This window comes from Anguilla anguilla, chromosome 5 (genome assembly GCF_013347855.1).
Source record: "Anguilla anguilla isolate fAngAng1 chromosome 5, fAngAng1.pri, whole genome shotgun sequence".
In the NCBI taxonomy this organism is placed as follows: Eukaryota; Metazoa; Chordata; class Actinopteri; order Anguilliformes; family Anguillidae; genus Anguilla; species Anguilla anguilla.
The window spans coordinates 35,724,438-35,744,589 of NC_049205.1; the positions used below are offsets into that span (position 1 = coordinate 35,724,438).

At 46.5% G+C, this 20,152-nt stretch overlaps 2 protein-coding genes across 3 annotated transcripts in view; one reads left to right on the forward strand and one right to left on the reverse strand.

The window, feature by feature from the left end:
• Positions 1–12,231: 12,231 nt before the first annotated feature.
• Positions 12,232–18,931, reverse strand: sdhaf2 (succinate dehydrogenase complex assembly factor 2). Its single transcript, XM_035419760.1, has 4 exons — positions 18,780–18,931; positions 17,880–18,103; positions 15,212–15,321; positions 12,232–14,223 (listed from the first exon to the last, which is right to left on the reverse strand). Exons 1-4 carry the CDS (start codon positions 18,804–18,806, stop codon positions 14,093–14,095), a joined length of 492 nt encoding a protein of 163 aa, XP_035275651.1. The 5' UTR covers positions 18,807–18,931; the 3' UTR covers positions 12,232–14,092.
• Positions 18,932–19,145: 214 nt separating this feature from the next.
• Positions 19,146–20,152, forward strand: part of LOC118228312 (cleavage and polyadenylation specificity factor subunit 7-like) — a 36,075-nt gene continuing 35,068 nt past the window's right edge. For both annotated transcript variants that reach the window (XM_035419758.1, XM_035419757.1), the window contains exon 1: positions 19,146–19,716. In XM_035419758.1, the coding sequence (XP_035275649.1) occupies positions 19,633–19,716 (84 nt within the window). In that variant the 5' untranslated portion in view covers positions 19,146–19,632. The remainder of the gene's footprint in view (positions 19,717–20,152) is intronic.

The window sequence follows — 20,152 nt, forward strand, 5'->3', positions numbered from 1 at the left end:
TATTTGTGACACGGCAGCTCAGCTTCATCACTGTCAGTGCGGCCACGCCCTCCCCGTGGCCCGCGCTCCCCGCTCCCCCCGTTCAGACCGCCAAGAGATTTATCGGCGCGAGGAAAGGTCACGCCCATTTGCCGAAGGCGTCCGTCGTTCTCTCTCTTTTTTTTTTTTTTTCCCCCGAGCGCTCCTTTTCTCGATCGGCCGCGCCCGTCAGCCCCGCCTTTTTCCCCGACGACTCGACGGTTTCCCCTCGGCGCGGGAAGCAGCTGGGGGCGGGCGGGTCCGAGATTTACGGCGCCTCGCCGCCGCGGCACCTGCTCGCCGTCGCGCTCGCGTACCGCCCGGGGCGCGCGCGCCACGTTTCGCTCGCCCTGAGAAATTAGGCCGCACGTGTATATTTTCCCGCTCCCCCCCCCGTCTCTCTTTTTTCCCTCTTTTCCCCCGCGTCTGCCCGCCCGCTCTCCCTTTCAGAGTGCCGTTTTTTTTTTCTCCCCTCTGTTCCCCCGATCTGTCGTTTCGCTCCCTCCGTCTCGCCGGCCGCCCGTGGGCTCCAGGAAACGCGAGCCGCGGTGCGCCGGAGGAGCGATGAGATTCTGGCCAAAAACCTTGGACGGGTTTCATCTTTTTTTTTTTTTGGTTTCAATTGCCTTGCTTTGGGGGAGAGGGGAGAGAGCGCGCCTGGCACCGCCCGCGGTGTGGGCTACTGCCAGGTGTTTGTGGCATCGCTCCACACCTCCCTTATTTAACAGTGACTTTAATCAGCCCGTCAGTCGCCGGGTCAACGGGCCCCGCTCGGGAGGTGCGGCTGCCAAAGGGGGGGGGGGGGGGGGCGAGACTTTCCGGAGGTCCGTTTTTCGCTACGAACGCACGCGAAGTTGAACCGGAAAACTGAAAGCCGCTGCTTCCTTTGGAAGAGCAGAGAATGGCAGGGGAGCAGCACTGCTGTTGCTGGGCTCTACCAGCTCAGCTAAGCCATCAGTTTGGGCAGGCACCAGGGCCCACGGGATGTAGCGCGATATGTCCCAGGTTCTACCCTGACACTCGAACACAAACGTAGAACATGAAAATGGTACTTTTCGCTACGGAAGCTTTTCAGGTAAAACTAACCCCAGGCGCTGCCGTCTCTCGGTCAGCACGCGATCGATTCATCAGGAAATACTATTTCGTCAGGTCTACGATGTTTCTACGCCACGTTGTTTCCTGGTGGCTTTTCTTTCCTCTCGGGGGAACCGACCCAGGAAGTGACGCGAAACGCTCAGACCCGCCTCCGTCTGTCATTAGGTCTCTCGCTGTGGTCAGCCCGAGCGGCGATTGCGTTTGGGGCAGGTCAGCCAATCCGGTGGCGGGAAACCGATTATTGGCGCACGTGACAGTTAGCCTGGGCCCATCCTCCCAGACTCCGCCTCCTCCGAGCTCTGCCCTTTAATTTTTTTAAGCATCTGGCGCAAAGCCAGATGTGACCCCCCTCCTGATCAGGGTTCAAGGAAGCATTGTTCTGAATAACTACATGAATATGTCAAACAGTAATAAGAGTAATAACGATTTTCTGTTTACATTTGACTGTTGGTCTATGTGTATGTGTGTGTGCTTGGTGTTCTTCCATCGGGTTCGTCTCTCCGCTGAAAGGGGAGACGACACCTTTTCTTCTTTTTCGGAAAACTTTTGTTCTGTACAGATTGTCGGGGGGAAAAAAAAACGAACATTTGTTGTAAAATCGAGTTTTCATTTCTCACTTTAAACGATGACGAAAAATCACACTAATGACGATACCGATGATGATGATGATGATATTGATGATTATCATAATAATAACAATAACCGCCCTTCTTGAATAAGGGCGCTTTGATGTCTGCTGTATTTTTGTTGCTGGTAGTGTGGGGCTGTCAGGGGCGGAGGGAAAGAGAGAGACACAGGCCCTAGTCCTTGCCCAGCACTATAAGGACCAAATTCAAATTGAGCTCCCCGTCCACTGAAAGACACGTGCTGATACCAGGGATGTCTAACCAAATCCCATTGCAAACATCAGGTGACATGGCGGCACTGTTAAATTAAAGTCCGGCTGTGCGGAATTCTACAGGAGTAACGCCGGCTGCCGTGGAGGAGTATTTCGGTGCTGCGCAACGCGAGGGCCTCGTCACCACGTCGACCTCCGCGTCTCATTGGCTCGAGGGGGCCCTCCTCTGCTCAGGGATTGGCCCGTTCTTTTGAATGCCTTCTGTCAGAAAACCGAGAAAAAACCGCCAAAGTCATTATATCTTCAGCCCATTCCTCTTGTGCAAATGCTCGTGTGAAGGGGAGTGCCGATCCACTTTAGCCAGACCGGATGGTGGGTACGGGTGAATAATCAGACCGCGATGGGAGGGGGTCGCTCTTAGCGCACCTGAAAAAAAAAAAAAAAAACGAAACGAGCTAACGTTCTGAAAGAAGGCATCGCTGTTCCTATTCGATTTTAAGGATGTCGGTCCGCAACGGCGTCCGTTACTGATGTCAGAACCGCCGTCGCTGGGTCTGAGAGGAGAGCTTCCATGTCCACGGAGAAATGGAGGGCGTGGTTCAGGGGCGGGGCTTCAGGAGAGCAGTCGCTGTATTTGGGAGCCCAGGCTTTTGAAAAGCAGAAGGGGCAAGTTTTTTCCCCTCCCCGAAAGCTTTTCTCAGTGAAGTAAATGGTAAATGGTAAATGGACTGCATTTATATAGCGCTTTCATCCAAAGCGCTTTACAATTGATGCCTCTCATTCGCCAGAGCAGTTGAGGGATTAGGTGCCTTGCTCAAGGACACTTCGACACGCCCAGGGCGGGGTTTGAACCGGCAACCCTCCGACTGCCAGACAATCGGTCTTACCTCCTGAGCTATGTCGCCCCCGTTGCAACCCAGCGAACGGCAGGGCCCCACACACGTCACATGGTGACGCCCAACCATCAGGTCTGGTCGAAAGAGAGAGAGAGAGAGAGAGAGAGAGAGGAAGAAGCGAGTTGGCTTTGCTCCCGAGAGGCGCCGGCTCCGCGCGTCCGGCGTCGACCTAGCCGAACCGCCGTCCCCTCGCCGTCGTGCCCAGAGCGGCGGTATCCAGGAAGCCGGCGCCGACGCGCTCCCGCCCCGCCGCATTCCGAGCTCGCGCGTTCAGAGAAACGCGTACCTGTTCGTGCCGCGGGTGTCTCGTGACCCCCCCCCCCCCCCCTGCCGGTTCCCCATATGCTCTCCCTTCGATCGTCTGGCCGAAGTCCCGCTTCCCGCCGGGAGCTCGTCGACGTCAGGCCGGCTTTCGCCGCAGTCGAGCCAAGGGCGCGGACGCGCTCTCCGCATCAGATACCAAGGCAAGCCCGTCTCCCAGACACCCGGTTTGAACACCGTCCGCTCAGATAACTGTCACGTCCTTCCTTATAAATATCACTTTGGTGAGGGGGGGGGGGGGGGGCTGTAGTACTCATTCTGAGGTGAGAGAAAATTTTGCCTTAAATCCAAACATTCCATTACCTTGATGCTCGGAATCGCCAAAAAAAAAAAAAAAAAAGAAAAAGAACGCAGACGCCTGGATCTTAATACAATAGAAGTACGAAGCAAAGCACTTTACCGTGACTCAGACGTCCTCTTCCTTTTGAATTCTCCCCACACCTTCTGTCAGAAATATGAATGGTAACTCATAAGATCTCACAAACAGATGAGATTCGGCTAGAAACAGCAGAGCCTCGCTCAGCAGCCATGGGCCAGGTCTGGCAGAGCTGCTAAGCGAGGCTAAGGTCAAAAAGCTAGCAGTGTTGCACAGATATGCCCTACGAAGCTACGCAACTGCACAAAGATCGGCAGCTTCTGTTTGACTTCTTTGTTCTGAATATACCAGTAAGTATGTTGCAGCCACTAGTTTGGTCTGTTTTACAATGGCGTGTAGAACTTTGGTAGTGGTCGTGTGTGGGATATCAGTGCAACACTTCTGCATTGATCCTTGGGAGAGACTTCAGTTTTGAAGGATCATAGAATTTAACTCTGCATGGGGTGGAAATCAACCGAAAAGAATAACGGAGGGTCGTTCTGAATTTCTTACACTCATTAGGACTTGAGTTTTGAGAATTGAAATTACGATGAGTTTTGATTTATTCTTTACAAAGATTTGACAATGGTCTGTACTCCTTGCAAGAACAATTAGAATGAGCACTTATCTTTCCCCCGCAGTCAGTTTCATTTTAAAAACTAGAGAAACCAAATAAAAGAGAAATATTTTAGCATGAAATTCATCCCCAGCGTTTTGCATAGTGAAATTGCGCCATGACTTCGATAGGTCTTCCCTTTCGCTAATTGACGATTGCCAATTATTGTCACATACGTCAAAGAGCTTATTGCTCATTGCCTCGTCTGCCTCGAGGGAGTCAAAGGCAATTTCACCTCTCTCTCCGCCCACTTTTTCTCTCGGCCTCTCCCAGCCCCACCTACCCAACAAAGTGTTTTATCTTTCAACACAAATTGTGATGTGTACAATCTGATTTCATTGTATTTGTTTACTTATTTATTTATTTATTTTTTGCCAACTTTGTATAGTGTAAAAAATATCTATAAATATATATATATATATATATAAAAAATAAAAAAACTGACAATACTGTATAGATTTTAGCTGCCTGGTCAAGGTGAATAGTATATACTTGGTAGACTAAAAGAAGAAACGTACTGCTGTTTAAGAGGAGAAACTCCGCTCTGTATCCGAGACCCAGATGGCACAGATGCTTTTTTTTATACCTAAGGTTTGTTTTCTTCTCGTTTTCTTTTTTTTTTTTTTTGAAATCATCTGGTGGCATCGAAGCTATGTGTCGTTCTTGCTCTTTGTTTTTTTTCTCTCGGTGGTTTTTCTAAAAGTAACGCAGCAAGGTTCTGGCAACCAGGAGAGTGCGGCGGAACTTGGGAGACGGGGACATTCCGGACAGCCGTTTCGTCGAACGCGATTGTCCGTACGTCTCTGTCCGTCTGTCTGTCTGCCAGCCAGCCGGTCCATATTTTCTCTGCCTTTTCAGCAGCCTGTCCCGACCCACCCCCCTGACTGCATTTACGCATATTTGTACGTCACATTGGGTGTTTTTTGAAGCATTGGACAGATTTTGCAAACCGAAGCACACGCCCTCTATTTCCATCTCCCGCTTCCTCCCGGCGTATCTCTCAATCAGTCAGCCAAGACAGGGGCTCGGTAATCGTTAATCCAAAGAGCAGATAACACACGGATAATGGAGGCTCTTTGTATCGATTCATTTGTACCTCCACCTCTTTGTGTGTCTGTGAGTCTCTCCCCTGTCTCTCTCGCTCTCCACCAGTCTGTCACTGTCACACTCCTCTTCCTCCTCCCACTCCTCAGGAACATACTGACACACACGAAAGATAACCGAGGAAATAGACAACGGCCGGGGAAAACCAATCACAGGGTAACACAAGTCATCAGGCGCCGTGGATAGAACGGCCAAGTAAATCCATTTGACAACCTGGGTATAAGGCTCCGCCCACTCGTATTAAACTCAATTGATTCTAATTGGTAATCATCACCAAAGGAAATGGGGGGGGTCCACCCACACTTCCTCAGGGAAGAGGCCCTTTCCACTGGCTTCGTGGCTTCTCTGTATCCACCCATCTTAATTTACTGATATGATTATTCTTTTCATCGGTCCAGGAATAGACCTGAGCGTCTTTGATGTCTGTTCTCGTCTCTTCCTAAATTCCTTCCATTTCCCGGCGGCTTCAGGCATCACTTGTCACGGTGAGGTGCCTGCACTTGCCCGGATTTGCCTGAGGTCCCCTCCCATCTGCGTCCCAGTCCCTTGGGTCCTTTCTCCCCGAGCCTCCTCACAGCCTTCCCTGTGCCCCTCCCCTGTCTGCGCACCCCCCATCTCCATTCTTACTCTCTCTTTCTTTAGGAGAGCGGTGCTTGTTAGTAGGAAGCTATCATGATCCAAAATCAATTGAAATGGACTTTCTCAGATCTTTCCTTTCTCGGTGTTTGAAATAAGAGCATACAAAGAGATGGATACCCCCACCACTCTGCCTCACACACACGCACACACACACATACACACATACACACGCATGCACACATACGCACACACACACACACTGCACTGCCAGTGTGAAGTTCATTTTTGGATGTTTGTTTAGCTGTCTGTGTGTGTGTTTGTTGCTGAGTCAACACAGATCTCTTCTCTGTTCTCCTCTCTGTTGATTCAGTGGGAATGGTGGCAGTGGGGGGGGGGGCGGGAGGTAGTGTGGGAAATCATCACCCCCCCTCCCGCCCCCACCCAGGACCACAAGCCAAACCCATTAAAAAAATGTTTGTCCTCTCATTTCCCACTGCACCCGTTGTGTGTCTCGGTGTATAAGTGTTCCCAGTGTCTGTGGATTCTCAGTAAAGTGCTGGGCTGCGGTTGGGCATGGTTGGACGCGTTCTCCCCTCTTGCCACACCTCCTTCCTTTGCCTCCAGAGGAAAACCTAAAGACTCGAGACATTCCAGTCGAAACGACGAGCGTTCGATAGACTCCGTGCTTTTCGGTGCGCCGCTCCCCGAGGAAGGCGCTTTGGCAACGGAGAGGCCGCGGCGTTTCGGCGGCGACCGAAGGAAACGCCTGCTCATCCGGCTTCGTCTCCCTCCCTCAGACGCGAGCCCCGAGTGGCACCCGCCTCTTTTTGTCGCCCCCCCCCCCCCCCCCCCCCCCCCCCCTCCCCCTCCCGTTGGTTCCGTACGGACGCCAGGTCGCACAGCTGCAAAATCTGTGGGCATGCGAATCCAGAAAAAAAGTTTCTGATAGGGTACCTTGAGTTCCCACCTGTACCCTCAGAATGGGATGTCAGCAGATAGTGAAAAAGGTAACTTCTCAGACCAAGTGGAGCTCCAGGGGCTAACGGAGGAGTCTGTCATTTTGACTCCTAAGGGTGTGGTTTGGGGGAGGTAGGGGGGTGGCGATCAGGTACATTCTAGCCCCAGCCCAGAAGCGCTTGGATTTTAAGTTCCAGGTTTTCCGCCTCTCCTGTTTTTTTGGCCGAGTGGACTGTGACCTTATTGATTGATTTCTCCTCCTCCCACCCCCCTTCCCTGCAATTGGGTATGTGTGGGGGGGTGGGTTACTGGGGCGGGGGGGTGGGGGGTAGGTGGGGGCACTGTGGAGCTGAGCTCTGATTTTGTTCCACATTAAAGAAACATTTTTACTAACTTGGTTGTCCAGCCTTATTTATTTATTTACTGAGTTCAGTTAGTTAGTTCGTTTGTTACAGTAGTTAGTTATTAAATTTTCACACAAATTTCCATTCCGTCTCCTTTCTACCAATTTGGAATGCCCAATCCATCATCCCTCCCCCATCAGTGCTGTTTCTTCCATTAATTAAGAGCAGAGAAAATTACATGTACTCCTCCAAAGCACTCTGCCAGCAGCTGCCTCTTTGACTCTGCAGCCCACTAGCCAACCCATGGGAGCACACTTCATCATGCACAGCTGCCACTGATTACAAGTATCCAATCAACCGGAAGAACTGCTATCTCAGAGCAAGACAGGGATACACTGCTAACCGAATCCCTCCCTCCCTGGGTGTCTCTGCAGACAGGTATGGAGGGAAACATGGGGGTTTTCAGTTATGCTGTTTCCTCCATCTTAGAAATACTGCACATTGACAAGTGAATTCATATCCCATTTCAGTTTGAAAGTGTGCATACTCACTAAGAATTATAACAGTACACATACAGATTTCACACATCACAACATATACAATGCATTAATGCAAAGTCACAGAGTACTGTTCAAGAAAAAAATCCAGTAACAATAATGTAGAAACCACATACTGTAACATACAAATGCATTCAAAACAAATGCTCTGAAAACGTGCATGTTCATTTTCAGGCACCGGAAACAATCTGCAAAGAGCTCTGGTTTCTAACGGTGAAGTTTGTTCAGCCCGAGACGTTTCAAACATGCAATCATGTCTGTCACGCCAGTTCTCCCACACCTCCCCGGAAAAGCTGAAGTAACAAAGGAGAACTTCAAATTATCGGCTTCACTTATTGCCACTTATTGCTGTCTTTCTCCTACTCGCTGTTTCCTTGTCTGCTCTCCACCTCCGCTTCCTCTCCTCTCCCCTCAAACGCTACTTGCCCATTCAGTCTGAGCCGCAGCTAGGAGCACAAAAGCACGGCGTATGCAAAAGCGGCGAGAGTGGAAATGTTCACTGAATTCTATTATGCCTTACAATGTCAGTGTGAAATGGAATTGTGCATATATAAAGTATATGAATAGAAAGGCATAATGGGCAATAAACTGAAAGACTGTACAACCACCCTCCTCCCAATTGCCTTGTCTTATTTAAATATCACTAAAATTCCCTGTACACAGATGTTTAGGATGCCTTGTACACAACTGAAATTCCATATGCATAAAAATAGGTGGAATTTTTTTTACAGGCCAGCTTATGTTGTTTTACAGAATGTCAACTGACGTGCTTGTGAGGATTCTGTGTGTTTGAAGGACTGTTTGACACAATAGATTACATGCCAAGACTCCTGTGTTTTTTTTCCTCCTTCAGGAAAAGATTATTTTTGGGGAAAATAGCTGTCTCAGACAGAGATGAACTGTTGTAAAGCAAAGATAATTTTGTTTGGTTTTTCCAGCGCGCTTGTAGACGTTCAGAGTTAGGATTTCAGCAGTTAAAAATGTTTTCGAGCATCTCTGTGGGGAGCCTGGATCCCTTCAATACAGGAAAAAAAATGCACTTTGTGCGAGTCTTTTTCTTCTTTCTTTTTCCTGTTGATGAATGTGGGCATGGGGGACGACAATGCACAATCATTTTTCCCAGCTAAATCAATATTTAACTAAAAAGGTGACAGGCAGAAAATGCTCCCTTTCACCTGGGCTCCCAACGGCTCAGTGCTGTAGACCTAGTCAGGGGCGTCCTGTCAAACGTAGGCCGATGTGCGGGAGCTGTTTAAACGATTTGAAATGTATTATTTATTTTCTTTTTTCTTTTTTACTGTAATAGCTTACAAATACACTGGAGTGAAATGGAGCCTTTTAAGTGTGCGAATTTGAATTGTATCCCAAATTGGATCGAAGAGTTACCCTGCGAATACAGTAAAGTGTTTTGTGCCGTTGTGCGTTTGTGCATTCATAAATGAGAGTTCTAAGAAGATAAATATTTTGTTTATTTTTGGGCAGCCAATCTTCCCCAGTCTTCTCTCGAGGATAGGCGGGGAGGGTGCGGGGGAGATAGAATTTTATCACTGAAATTCCGTAACAGAAGTGAGCGGCGTGAAAGTGGAGTGTTTGACAAAGATGAGGCGGCAAACCAAAAAATTATGTTCTGGTTGACAGAGCGAAGCGGCCCTGGGAGACAGACCGAAAGAAATTCTGCTTCTCGACAGGCTTTACTGGGGTGACAAGCCGTCAACACAAAATGTTTTGCGCATCCACAAGCTAATTATAAATCATTTAGCCGCGCGCAAAGCCACTGAATAATGGTGAACAAGCAAAATAAGCATACGGGATTAGCTGTCGTGAATGTCCTGTAGCTCCGACAAGGGCTGCCAGCAAAGTGGGAAAAATGACTCAGGGAGCAGATGGACAGACAGACAGAAGGAGAGACAGACCGCCGCGCTCCTGCAAACAGGGGGGCCCCGAGGTGGTGTCCTTCTCTGAACCGCAACAGAAGGCGGAAGGTGCGCCGAACGGATCGCTCAGCGGGAGACCCCCTGCTTACATCACGGGAGGCTATTTAAAGAAACACCGCGCTTCCCCGTCCTCTTCCCGAGGACCCGACACTAAAATAGAAGTTTGTCAGCGTCACGTGCGCCGCTGCTTTTAATGCTAAACTGCTCTACTGCTAAAGGCGTTCGAAGGCTCGCGAAGTTCATCGGTTGCATTCGTTTATCTTTGAAATCACAACGCGAGTTCCCTTTGGTCCGTATTTCGGGTAAAAAGCTTCGAAAGTGTTGGCCTACATGTGTGTGGGTATGTGCGCGTGTTTGGGGGCAGGGGCAGGGGCAGGGTGTGGTCATATTCAAGCATTTCTTCTGTTTCTCTAGGATATTTTAAAAATCCCAAAGGCCGGTTGCAAACAGCACACACAGTTTGCAACCCGGTTGAGATATTTACATTAGCTTCAATATGTCAAGGAAACAGAATGAGTTAAAGGAGGAACAGAGGAATTCTACTTCTGTCAATGCAGATTATGGAGAAACAGGATCCACATACACTGCTTAAGGACAGATGGAGGAAGTGACAGAGGGTGGTTGGGGACAGGATGAGAGGCACATTGGCATAGCTGTGAGAGACCACTGTGAGAGATGTGGGAAGCTGACTCACCTCAAGCACCGAAAAAGAACCAGGTAACAACCAGGCTACAAAACACAGGCACATCTAATGCATATTAATGGTTCTTATACATATACTATACACTCTCACTATGTACACATCCAGCAGACAGTTACAGACACATAAAATTTGATTAATAAACACATTATAACAGTTACCTCAGGCTGATATTCATTAATACACATGCACACATACACTATGTATTCACACGCACACGCGCCCGCACACACACACAGGATCCATACCTATAAATTTTTCATTTAGCAGATTGCCAGACAAATACAAGGAGGTTGATTTATACGACTTGTATGATGGTATCATATAATGACATTTATACATACTGATGTATTGCAATTCATTCTTACGCACTCAGTCAAGGAGACAGAGATGCAGGGCCAGATCTAGGAGTGGGTGAGAAAACTGAATAATCAATTATCTTGATCCACCCTTAGAAAAAATACTACTCTTTTTTCAAGTTAATATTTCTCACTTTTATTTCCTACTCTTTCTCTACTCAGAAGTCTTAGTCAATCATAATAATACTCTGTACAAAATAGCAAATAAAATAATTTAACTAGATACAAAAACTTAACAAAAAAATAACTTTCGAGACATTGCCTTGGTGTGTAAGCTCTTGCTGCTTAATTGCTGAGAACTGTCCTGAAGTTCAATGTATTAGGTTTCAATGGTCGACAGTGATGTATATCCAGTCCCCTTTCATGGACAGCCATTCCACGGTGCCACCATCTTGTATACACTCAGCTATGCTTTAGCGTCTTTGAACAACTGGAGAGATACTTGGAAATATCACATTTTGTTATTGTTTACCAGCGATGTTAAGTAGTGTTCTGAGGTTCCTGTTATCCTTTTGAGAGTAGAGGAGTGGCATTAGAGAGAAATGCTGTTACTTTGTGGTACTTTGAGCAACGAGAGTGTCCTGCTTATTTGCGTTGCTTCCTGCTGCTGCGCTGTCACTGTGACAACCTGGGGGGAAAGCTGCCACAAAAATACTTGGAATTGTCAACTTTTGTTATTGTTTATGAGTAATCTGAAGTGATGTCGCATCCTTTCATATTATCATTTATCCTTTCGAGAGAAGAAAATCACTGGAAATTTGTCACGTTACAAGTGAATCCTCGAGGTCAGGGGAGTCCAGTCTTATCTGAAATGGGCCGGTGTGGGTGCATGTTTTTGTTTTAACCCAGCACTAAGACATCTGATTCTACTTATCATCGTCTTGATTGAAGACCATCATCAGTCAATTAGTTGAATCAGGTGTCCTGGTGCTGGGCTAAAACAAAAACGTGCACCCAAACTGGCCCTTTCTAGATAAGACTGGACACCCATTACATTACATTACAGGCATTTAGCAGACGCTCTTATCCAGAGCGACGTACAACAAGTGCATTAGTTCAAGGTGTTTAGTTCTAGTTCACCCCTGCTCAAGGTGATACCTTTCTTTAGCAGGATCCCTGTATGCAGTTGCATGCTGTATGTATTTGGTTCACAATTAGGATGTGATATAGTCATTGATGTGCATATACTGTAGCTCCTCATTAACAATAATCACCACAGAGGCAAGGAGGTGTTGGAGAAAATCTCAAAGAAAAATGGACCAAAAAACAGTCGCGGCAGCTGTCTGAAATTAACCTCCTGACCACATAACCGGGTGTGTGTACAAAATCAAAGGGAAAAGATTTATTTAATGATGTTGATTTCAAAAAATCACAGAGCAATGCAGGCCTATACAGTTAGCTCATCATTTAGAAAAATAAAGTTGTATGAGACTACAACTTGAGAAGAGAAAATTATTATACAGTGCAATCCATATGCATTTGGACAGTGACACAATTTTCGTTGTTTTGGCTCTGCACTCTAGCACACTGGATTTGAAATGAAACAATGAATATGACATTAAAGTGCAGACTGTCAATTTTAATTTGAAGGTATTTACATCCATATTCAGTGATCTGTATAGGAATTAAAGCCCTTTATATGCATAGTCCCCCCATTTTAGGGGATATAATACACACTGTACCATACAAAGGATGCATCAGAGCAGTCTAGAACCAGGACAGTTTAGATAATGGTCAAGAATAACTCATTTGTTGATCACCTCATATTACGCTGGATACCAGGACAGATGAACAGATGAAAAACTGTTTATATTCTCATCCAATAAAGAACTAAACCCGCTGGTCCATTTCACGTAAAACGTTGTCATGAATACTCGATGTAACGATGGATGCTGGAGTTCATACAAAATTCAGGGCGCACTGCCATCTTGTGGCCATTATAAGGATAATAATGCGGCCAAAATTCTCAATTGAAATTCAAGCCTTCACATTGGTTTTATTTACTTGGGAGTCAAGTTCAAATTCAGAAATTATTAAACTTATTAAACTTTTTGAAGCCGGATGGAAATCTCTCGTGTATATTTCAGAAGACCGAATCCTCCGGCTTTTCGAGACACACGCTGGGAGACTTCAAACCCTTGGAACACGCGTGAGGCAGGCCAAATGAAGCCGATCTGTGCAGCGTGATTGATGAATAAAACTAAAAAGTGCTGGGACCAGCCAGCCAAAAATGGCATTTATGAACCTTGCATATGTCTGGATTGGGATGCAGAAAAGATTAATGACTGAAGTATACACTAGTCAAAGGAACAGCATGCACGAGTACTTCTTACTTTGTGCTTGCCTCTGTCATGAATTTAGAAGAGTACAAGCAGGCATGGGGCTGTATTATACCATCTAGCCTGTAGGTAATCAGAGCACTAATGCGGTAAGAAAAATGGCGAGCATCGTTGGGCTGAATGGCCGGTTCTCGTCATTATGTTATGTTATGTTAGGTACACCTGGAACGCCGCAAGTCAGCCAACTGTTTCTTTTCCACTCTGTCAGTGGAGGGCTGCGCAGCTGAAGCAGCCGAAGCAGCCGACGCAGGCAGCGCAGTCTGAATGAGCCAGGGGAGCCGCTACTCACTAGGTGGAGGTGGAGGTTACCCTGCCAACCAAACCCCTCCCTTGCTCTATGACTACGAGACATCGCGCATCGCCCTGAGCCACGCCCACCCACCCGTTCAGAAACCAGTACGGTCTGGATGCAATCTGGCCCAAAGTGCGCAACGTTCTTTTGCAGACTTCTCCTCCCTTTCCAAAGTTGCAGTGTATTTTCTGGTGTTTTGGTTCTTCCATTTGATTTCGGGGCCCTTTATCAGAGCCCTTTTTTTTGGGTTTCACATTCCTGCCCGAAGCACAAGGAGGTACTATTTTAAAAGGGATCCCCATGTGAAATTACTGACATTTGAAAGAAGCAGGCCCAGAACAAAGAAGGCTTTATTTCACAGCGATACAGAGCGGAGCCGTCTTTCCTGCTCGCTGCACTCCGTCGAATTTAAAGCCCTAAAGGTAGGGCGTCAATCATTCCGTAAAACAGTCTCTCAGCGTCGAGGTTGTTAAACACAAAGGCCCCGCGGACCACTGCTGCCCAACAACGACGGCTTTCCGCGTTCGGCGAGAACGAGCAGGGAAAAAAAAAAAAAAAAAAAAAAAACGCTCCCCGTCTGAGGTACGTTTTTTATGAACCTCGCTAACACCGCCGCCGCTGCGCAGACGACACCGAGAGGTGCCGATCGGGCGGGCGTGTTAGCAGGATTCCGTACACGTCAACGAATACAAATATTTACAAGGACGAAAAAAGGACATCGTGCGGCGATATTAACCAGCGGCTCTGCGCGCGCCGCGGGTAGCCTCCGGACGAGAGCCGGGCGTCGGTCACTGTTTCCCGGTGTCCAGGTACTCCAGGTCGGGGGCCCTCAGCCTCTGCTCCTGGTCCCGGTTCTTGGTGAACTCCCGCAGCAAGTCCATCACCTCGCTCTGGTAGTCCGGGGGCGTGGGATGGGCCCCTGTGCGGAAAGAAGACGGGGCCCGGTTGAGAAAGGCAGGCTGAACGCGGCCCTTACTCGGGGCCGTAAGTGAACTGGTGCAGTGCTGCCAGATCAGGCTGCCCAATTGAGCTACTTTTTTTTATGTTGTTGTGCGGGGGAAAAATGGGTTTGAGCGCGGTTTGCCGGTTTCAAATCTGGCGACACCGCACTGGAGTTAGCAAGGTCAAAATCTTTGCAGCAGAAAGACAAGAAATTGTAGCGCGAACCTCGTGGATAACGTGTATAATAAGAAATTGTTTTATCAATTTAATTAAATGAAAAGGGAAAACATCAATTACACCAGGCAAACCTCAAATATAGGTACCTAACAGACTGCACTACTGCCCAAAACTTGCAGCGTAAGGCGGGTGTGTATGTATATGTATATACATATATATATATACATATATATATACACAGTATATCTGTAGTATTTCTGTTTAGTCAGGAAATATTAGCCTGTTCGCTATGTTCAGCCTTACAGGGCTCTACAGGTGACACTGGATTACGGTCGTTGATGATTTGCAGTTGATGCAGAGAACATGTTTTTTCAGTGTGAAAGCGGTGTTAGGTTTCCCACAGGCAGCACGAGAGCCAGCGAACAAACGCTAATCACATCGATTGGCTTGAACCTCAGAAGCAAACCCTATCAGAGATCCTAACAAGATAAGGCAACAGCAGCCCGTTTAATTTTGTCGATGGGAGGGACTCTACGAGTCAGACCCCCTAATGAGGGAGCTCTCGGGTTAAGGTAGGGAAGATTGGTTTTTGTCGCCGGCCAATTTGCCGCCGTTTAACGTGGCCGCTCGATCTGCGCCGGCGTGCGCGAGCTCGCCCGGCAACAGCTCGAGCGCCAAAGCCTTGGAACATCTTCGTTATTTTCCCTGGCTCTCCCGTCTCTCTCCCCACCTCCTCCTCCTCATCCCCCTCTCTTTCCACTCCTCCTCCTCGTGCCCCTCCCTCCCACCTGTGGCCCAGTAGTAGATGTCCCAGTCGTTGCTAGGCTCGTTGATCAGCTTGTCGTACTGTTGCAGCTGGGTCGCCGTCATGGTGTTCAGGTACTGCTTGGCAAACAGACTGCAAAAGAGGAAGGGGGAGGGGGGGGGGGGTGTTTAGCCAAGTGTTGCAGCATGTGTTTTCGAAACTGTCATCAATTCGCTCAGGTAAAACTAGACCGGTTTGCAGTGCAGTCTGAATGTGAGCTATTGTACAAGTGTATGCCACTCAGCAAACAGACCATTGACTGTAGACAAAATATGAACCGAGAAAAGGGTCTGGGTCGAGTCTGGGTCGTCCACCAAGTGCGTGAGAGACAGTGACTCGACAGCAATGTCAAGTGTCCCACATTTGTCCAAAAACCTGTCCAGATAACACAGTAACGTAAATTGGCACACAGGGAGACACTGGACGAAGAAAAAACACCTACTGTGAGTACCTACTGAGAATAATCAAGTGGCTGAGACTATGGCTAATTAATATTAAAACATTCAAGTTGACAGAAGGAGGGAGGCTAGTTTGGCCCTACTTCTCAACAGAGAATTCAATGCAGGGTGGCTCAGTTTGCGTTGACACAATCATTTTTATTTCACTTTTTTTTCTTTCTTTTTTTTAAAAGAGAGCATGACAATGTGCCCTCATATTCTTCATATTCATATAAATATTCTTTGCTTTATTCAGCCAGGTAGAAAGCAAAGAAGGTAACAGAGAGAGAAAGGACCACAGATGAGAATGCGCTGCGGTGTGGGGTACTGAGCCCCCACCCACACACGGGGACAAAACGGCTCCAGTCCGCTGCTTTATGGACGGCAGCACGCGTCTCGCCCATTTCTATTTCACTTTTAACACTGAAAAGACTGCAATATTTACACAATTTGTAAGCGCAGTGACTGGAGCACTGCTTTTAACTGATGTAGGCTATTTATGGTTAAGGCTGAACTGACACCTGCTAAGATGCCTTCTGTTTGACTTTGAGTGCTATGTATTTACCGCGGAGACGAACAAACGAGTGAGTGACATTACGGATGACGTAATCACAGGTATTAAAGTGATCCTGCCTGTCAGTGGAGATAACAGTGACCACTGGGTAACCGTGCCAACTGTGGCGAGGATGTCACAGTAGCAGCCTCTATGAAGGTTACGATGACCTAATCAAGGCGACATTCATTTTAGAACAGTGCGAAGCACAGCAAATACACATTTACAGATATAAGCTATATCTCCGACCGCACAGTAAACTGTATGACGTAGCCTACTAATTGTATTTTGCAAAAAAAAAAAAAAAAAAAAAAACTGTAGTTTGTAATTAGGCCCCAGAAAACTGTAAAGAGCAAAGACTGGATAAAAGCACATTGGCATTCATGAAGGAGGAAGCCAGTCTTTTGTAGAGTAATGACTTGATTCTGAAGTGTGGCTAAAGTAACGTGCTGTCAATCAACAACATCCGGTAAGAAGAAAATAATCATATTCCAACAACTGCTATCAGGAATGTAGTATCAGTTCAATTCAGGAGGGTTTAGATTGACAGCTGAAGCACTCAACATCAGAGAGTCTTTTTCTTTTTTTAATCAAAGAACCTTGAAGTACCTCCTAGAAAAAGGTATTCCCTGTACAACCTCCGTAAAGGGTCCTTCAGTGTTTCTAAAGCAAAATCCAAGGACTTTTCAAGGACAATTTTCACTCCAACAATATTTATGATGTAAAATTCAAGAGCTTTTCAAAGACATCTTCATCATTTGCAAACGTATGTTTCATATCAGACCTGAGTAAACAAGATTGTATTTGATAAAATCCCACCCTCACACTGGGTCTGTTTGATATAGATGGTGAGCTTTAAAAAGTGAACAGCCGATTTCAATTCAGTCACTATAGCTTGAATGCTTGTTGTGCATGATATGTAGCCTATAGCTACAGAAATAAAAATAAGACCTAAACCAACAGATGGTCCTAATCTATCGTATTATCAGGGGCAACATAGCTCAGGAGGTAAGAGCGGTTGTCTGGCAGTCGGAGGGTTGCTGGTTCGATCCCCTGCCCTGGACGAAGTGTTGACGTGTCCCTGAGCAAGACACCTAACCTCTAATTGCTCCCAATGAGTTGATTGGTACCTTGCATGGCAGCCTTTCACCGTTGGTGTGTGAATGGGTGAATGATAGGCATCAATTGCAAAGCGCTTTGGATAAAACACATTGTGGCCCAATATTCGCAAAACATCAGAAGAAAAAGGTATAACATAATTTTTTTTTTAACTGAAAATAACCAATAGTACGTCTTGTGAGACCTCAACACGTTTCAATCTAATTCAACAATGCAATGTTTCGTCAGCAACTCTGACAACAGAAACAGTGTGATACCCTAATTAGAGCAAAACAGAGCCTGCTCATATGCAATGTTAATGCAATGTATTATGCAATCTTAATCTCCAACAAGTTCACTGAATGGTTTGATTTGCAATCACTGAGCTTGTTATTACTGTACATCTGCCTTTTTATTAATTATGATGATTAATAAAAAAAATACAGATATTTTCAGACACTTCCCATTCGGTGGGCCGATTTCTGTATCATTGGGTGAAATTCCGGTGAAATAGCGTGTGAATCCCTCAACATTTTTAATAAACATCTCCCTCTCGTGCTCACCTCAGCAGGATGCAGTTCTCCAGCATGCCTCTCTTGCGGCTCTCGTACAGGAGCCGCCGCCTTTTGATGTCAAGCGTCTCGCCAGGCTTCTCCTGCCACGGGGGCAGGGGAATCTCTATGAGGTCATTGCCAGAGTCATCAGGTGCATCACCTCGGTAACCACGGGTTGAAACTGTGCCCAACACAGCCCGTTGCCATGATGTCCGGCAAAGGCCACTGACAACCTATCAAAGAAAAACAAATCATGATTTATAAGAATTTCTAATGCCACAATAACAAGATCATCGTCATCATCATCATCTTCATAATCATTAGATTCCCTTACGTAGAAACTACGTAACGCAACTTCTTCCTCAGTTTATTTGTTAATTAAAATACAATATAGATATGCATATAATACTTAATTTATCAGGACATCGCAATAAAGTCACATGACATTTCTACAGCGGGTCTGCTAAACTGCGTAATACATAGCATGCCGGAACTGAATGTCGCTCAGGCAACCTTACACAATATCATTACAGTCAGTTACAAAACACTACGATGGAACGAGGCTCGTGTATTTCGTAAGAAAGTCACACTGCCCTCTCCTGCACAACATTGGGACTGAAGCACAAACCCAGCCAATCGTATCGCCTTGACAGCTAATTCACGAACAAAACATTTATACTTATTGTGTCTGTACTTCATGCCACTACAGATCTGGTATAGTATGCTGATTATACATACAGTATTAAAGAATACTTGGCGACTTTTGTCATTTCTTCGACCATGACCTCCCTGGTAGTTCGTTCACGGTTAAAATACTTGCTAGTCACATTTACGATACTCCTACCCAGTGCACATTTACTACGTGTCGATACACTAAATTGGATCCATTCGCTCTGTTAAATCACTCACTTTGTTCACAGTAATGGCAGAAAACATTCTTCTTTTCCTTCTCCTCACATCGGCCTCAATGCGCTTTCGCAGAGCGTTTTGTACTACGAACTACTAGGGTTGAAAGGTCGCGATGAAATCAGATGACATATTTAATCGCCATATTGGTGAGGACATCCAACTTTGTCATAGGCTGGTATTAATCTTATAGTGTGTATGAACACAAGGCACGTCATGTACAGAAACAAAATAGTTCAGAAAACTAATATATTAAAGGAAACATTATTTACACATTAAGAGATCTAAGTGTTAATACATCTGATGCTGGACAAGTTTCCGATATGGGTGTTACACAATGTTGCTACCCCCGGAACCATACGGAACGATGAGTGTTTCGCACCAGATTCTCGCACGCTACACAGCGAAGGCAGGGGTAATTGGTTCCGGCGTGTGTGGGATGTGTGTATCGAGTGCGGATGGAAAGTAGAAGGACTGTTTGAAATTGACTGAAATCCAAGAGGATGTATTTGTTTTAAAGGGACAAGAAAGAAGTACTGAGGTTTTAGGACGGTTCGGAATATAGGCATTAACTGTCACGGCACGACCGAGCTACATAACTACAGGTTATCGTTGGTGAGAGGGAAGGGAAAGGGAAGGGGAGGGGTTGGACATGTTAGCAAAGTAGCAAGCTAGCTGGCTAGCTGCCTAATGCTTGCTGGAAAGCTGCACCACGAAGCGATTTAAATACACATTCAGCACGCTAAAGGGCACAAGTAAATACAAGTTCATTCAGCTTGGATTCTATAAGTATTTAGTAGCGAGGCTATATTAAATTGCATAGCGCAGGGCCCACGTTGCTCATTCGAGTTTGGGGATGGCGGCTGCGGTGGGCCCGGCGGATGCAGCGGAGCTCATAGACATCTACGGTGAAGACGATTTCAATCAAAACAGTGGCGAGGTGAGACGGAGGGGGCGGCGTGTGGGCAGCATGTACTGCAGCCCGGAACATGTGGGAATTTATTCTGACTAACTGGTTGTGGCGTGGGACTAATGATAATGACTGATAAGGATAGGTTGCAAGGACGTTATATTACTAGTTTGCAGCTGGTTGATGTTACCTAGGACATTGCTAGGTATTATTGTCGGTCGATTAGCTAACGTCAGCACTAATGTAGCAAGTGATGGACAAACTTGACTAGGATGCTGGCAAGCTGATGTCTGACTGCAAATCAAGAAACATGCGGGAATATACCGCCACTGAAATCCGGATAGTATGAGCAGATTTGAATTTTGAATAGAAGACCACAGTTAGCTAGTTAAGTTAGCTACGAAAGGATCAGCAATCTCGTTTCTAATTAGTTTGTCACAATAATGGCCTAAATAACAGTTATGTT

What these genes read in the sequence shown, in the direction of transcription:
- sdhaf2 (XM_035419760.1), bottom strand. Translation starts at nt 18,806, where the DNA reads ATGTTTTCTGCCATTACTGTGAACAAA. An exon ending in CTGCCATTACTGTGAACAAA is followed by an intron (nt 18,104 to 18,779) that starts GTGAGTGATTTA and finishes TTTCTTTGATAG; the next exon opens with GTTGTCAGTGGCCTTTGCCG. An exon ending in CATCTACTACTGGGCCACAG is followed by an intron (nt 14,224 to 15,211) that starts GTGGGAGGGAGG and finishes CTTTCCGCACAG; the next exon opens with GGGCCCATCCCACGCCCCCG.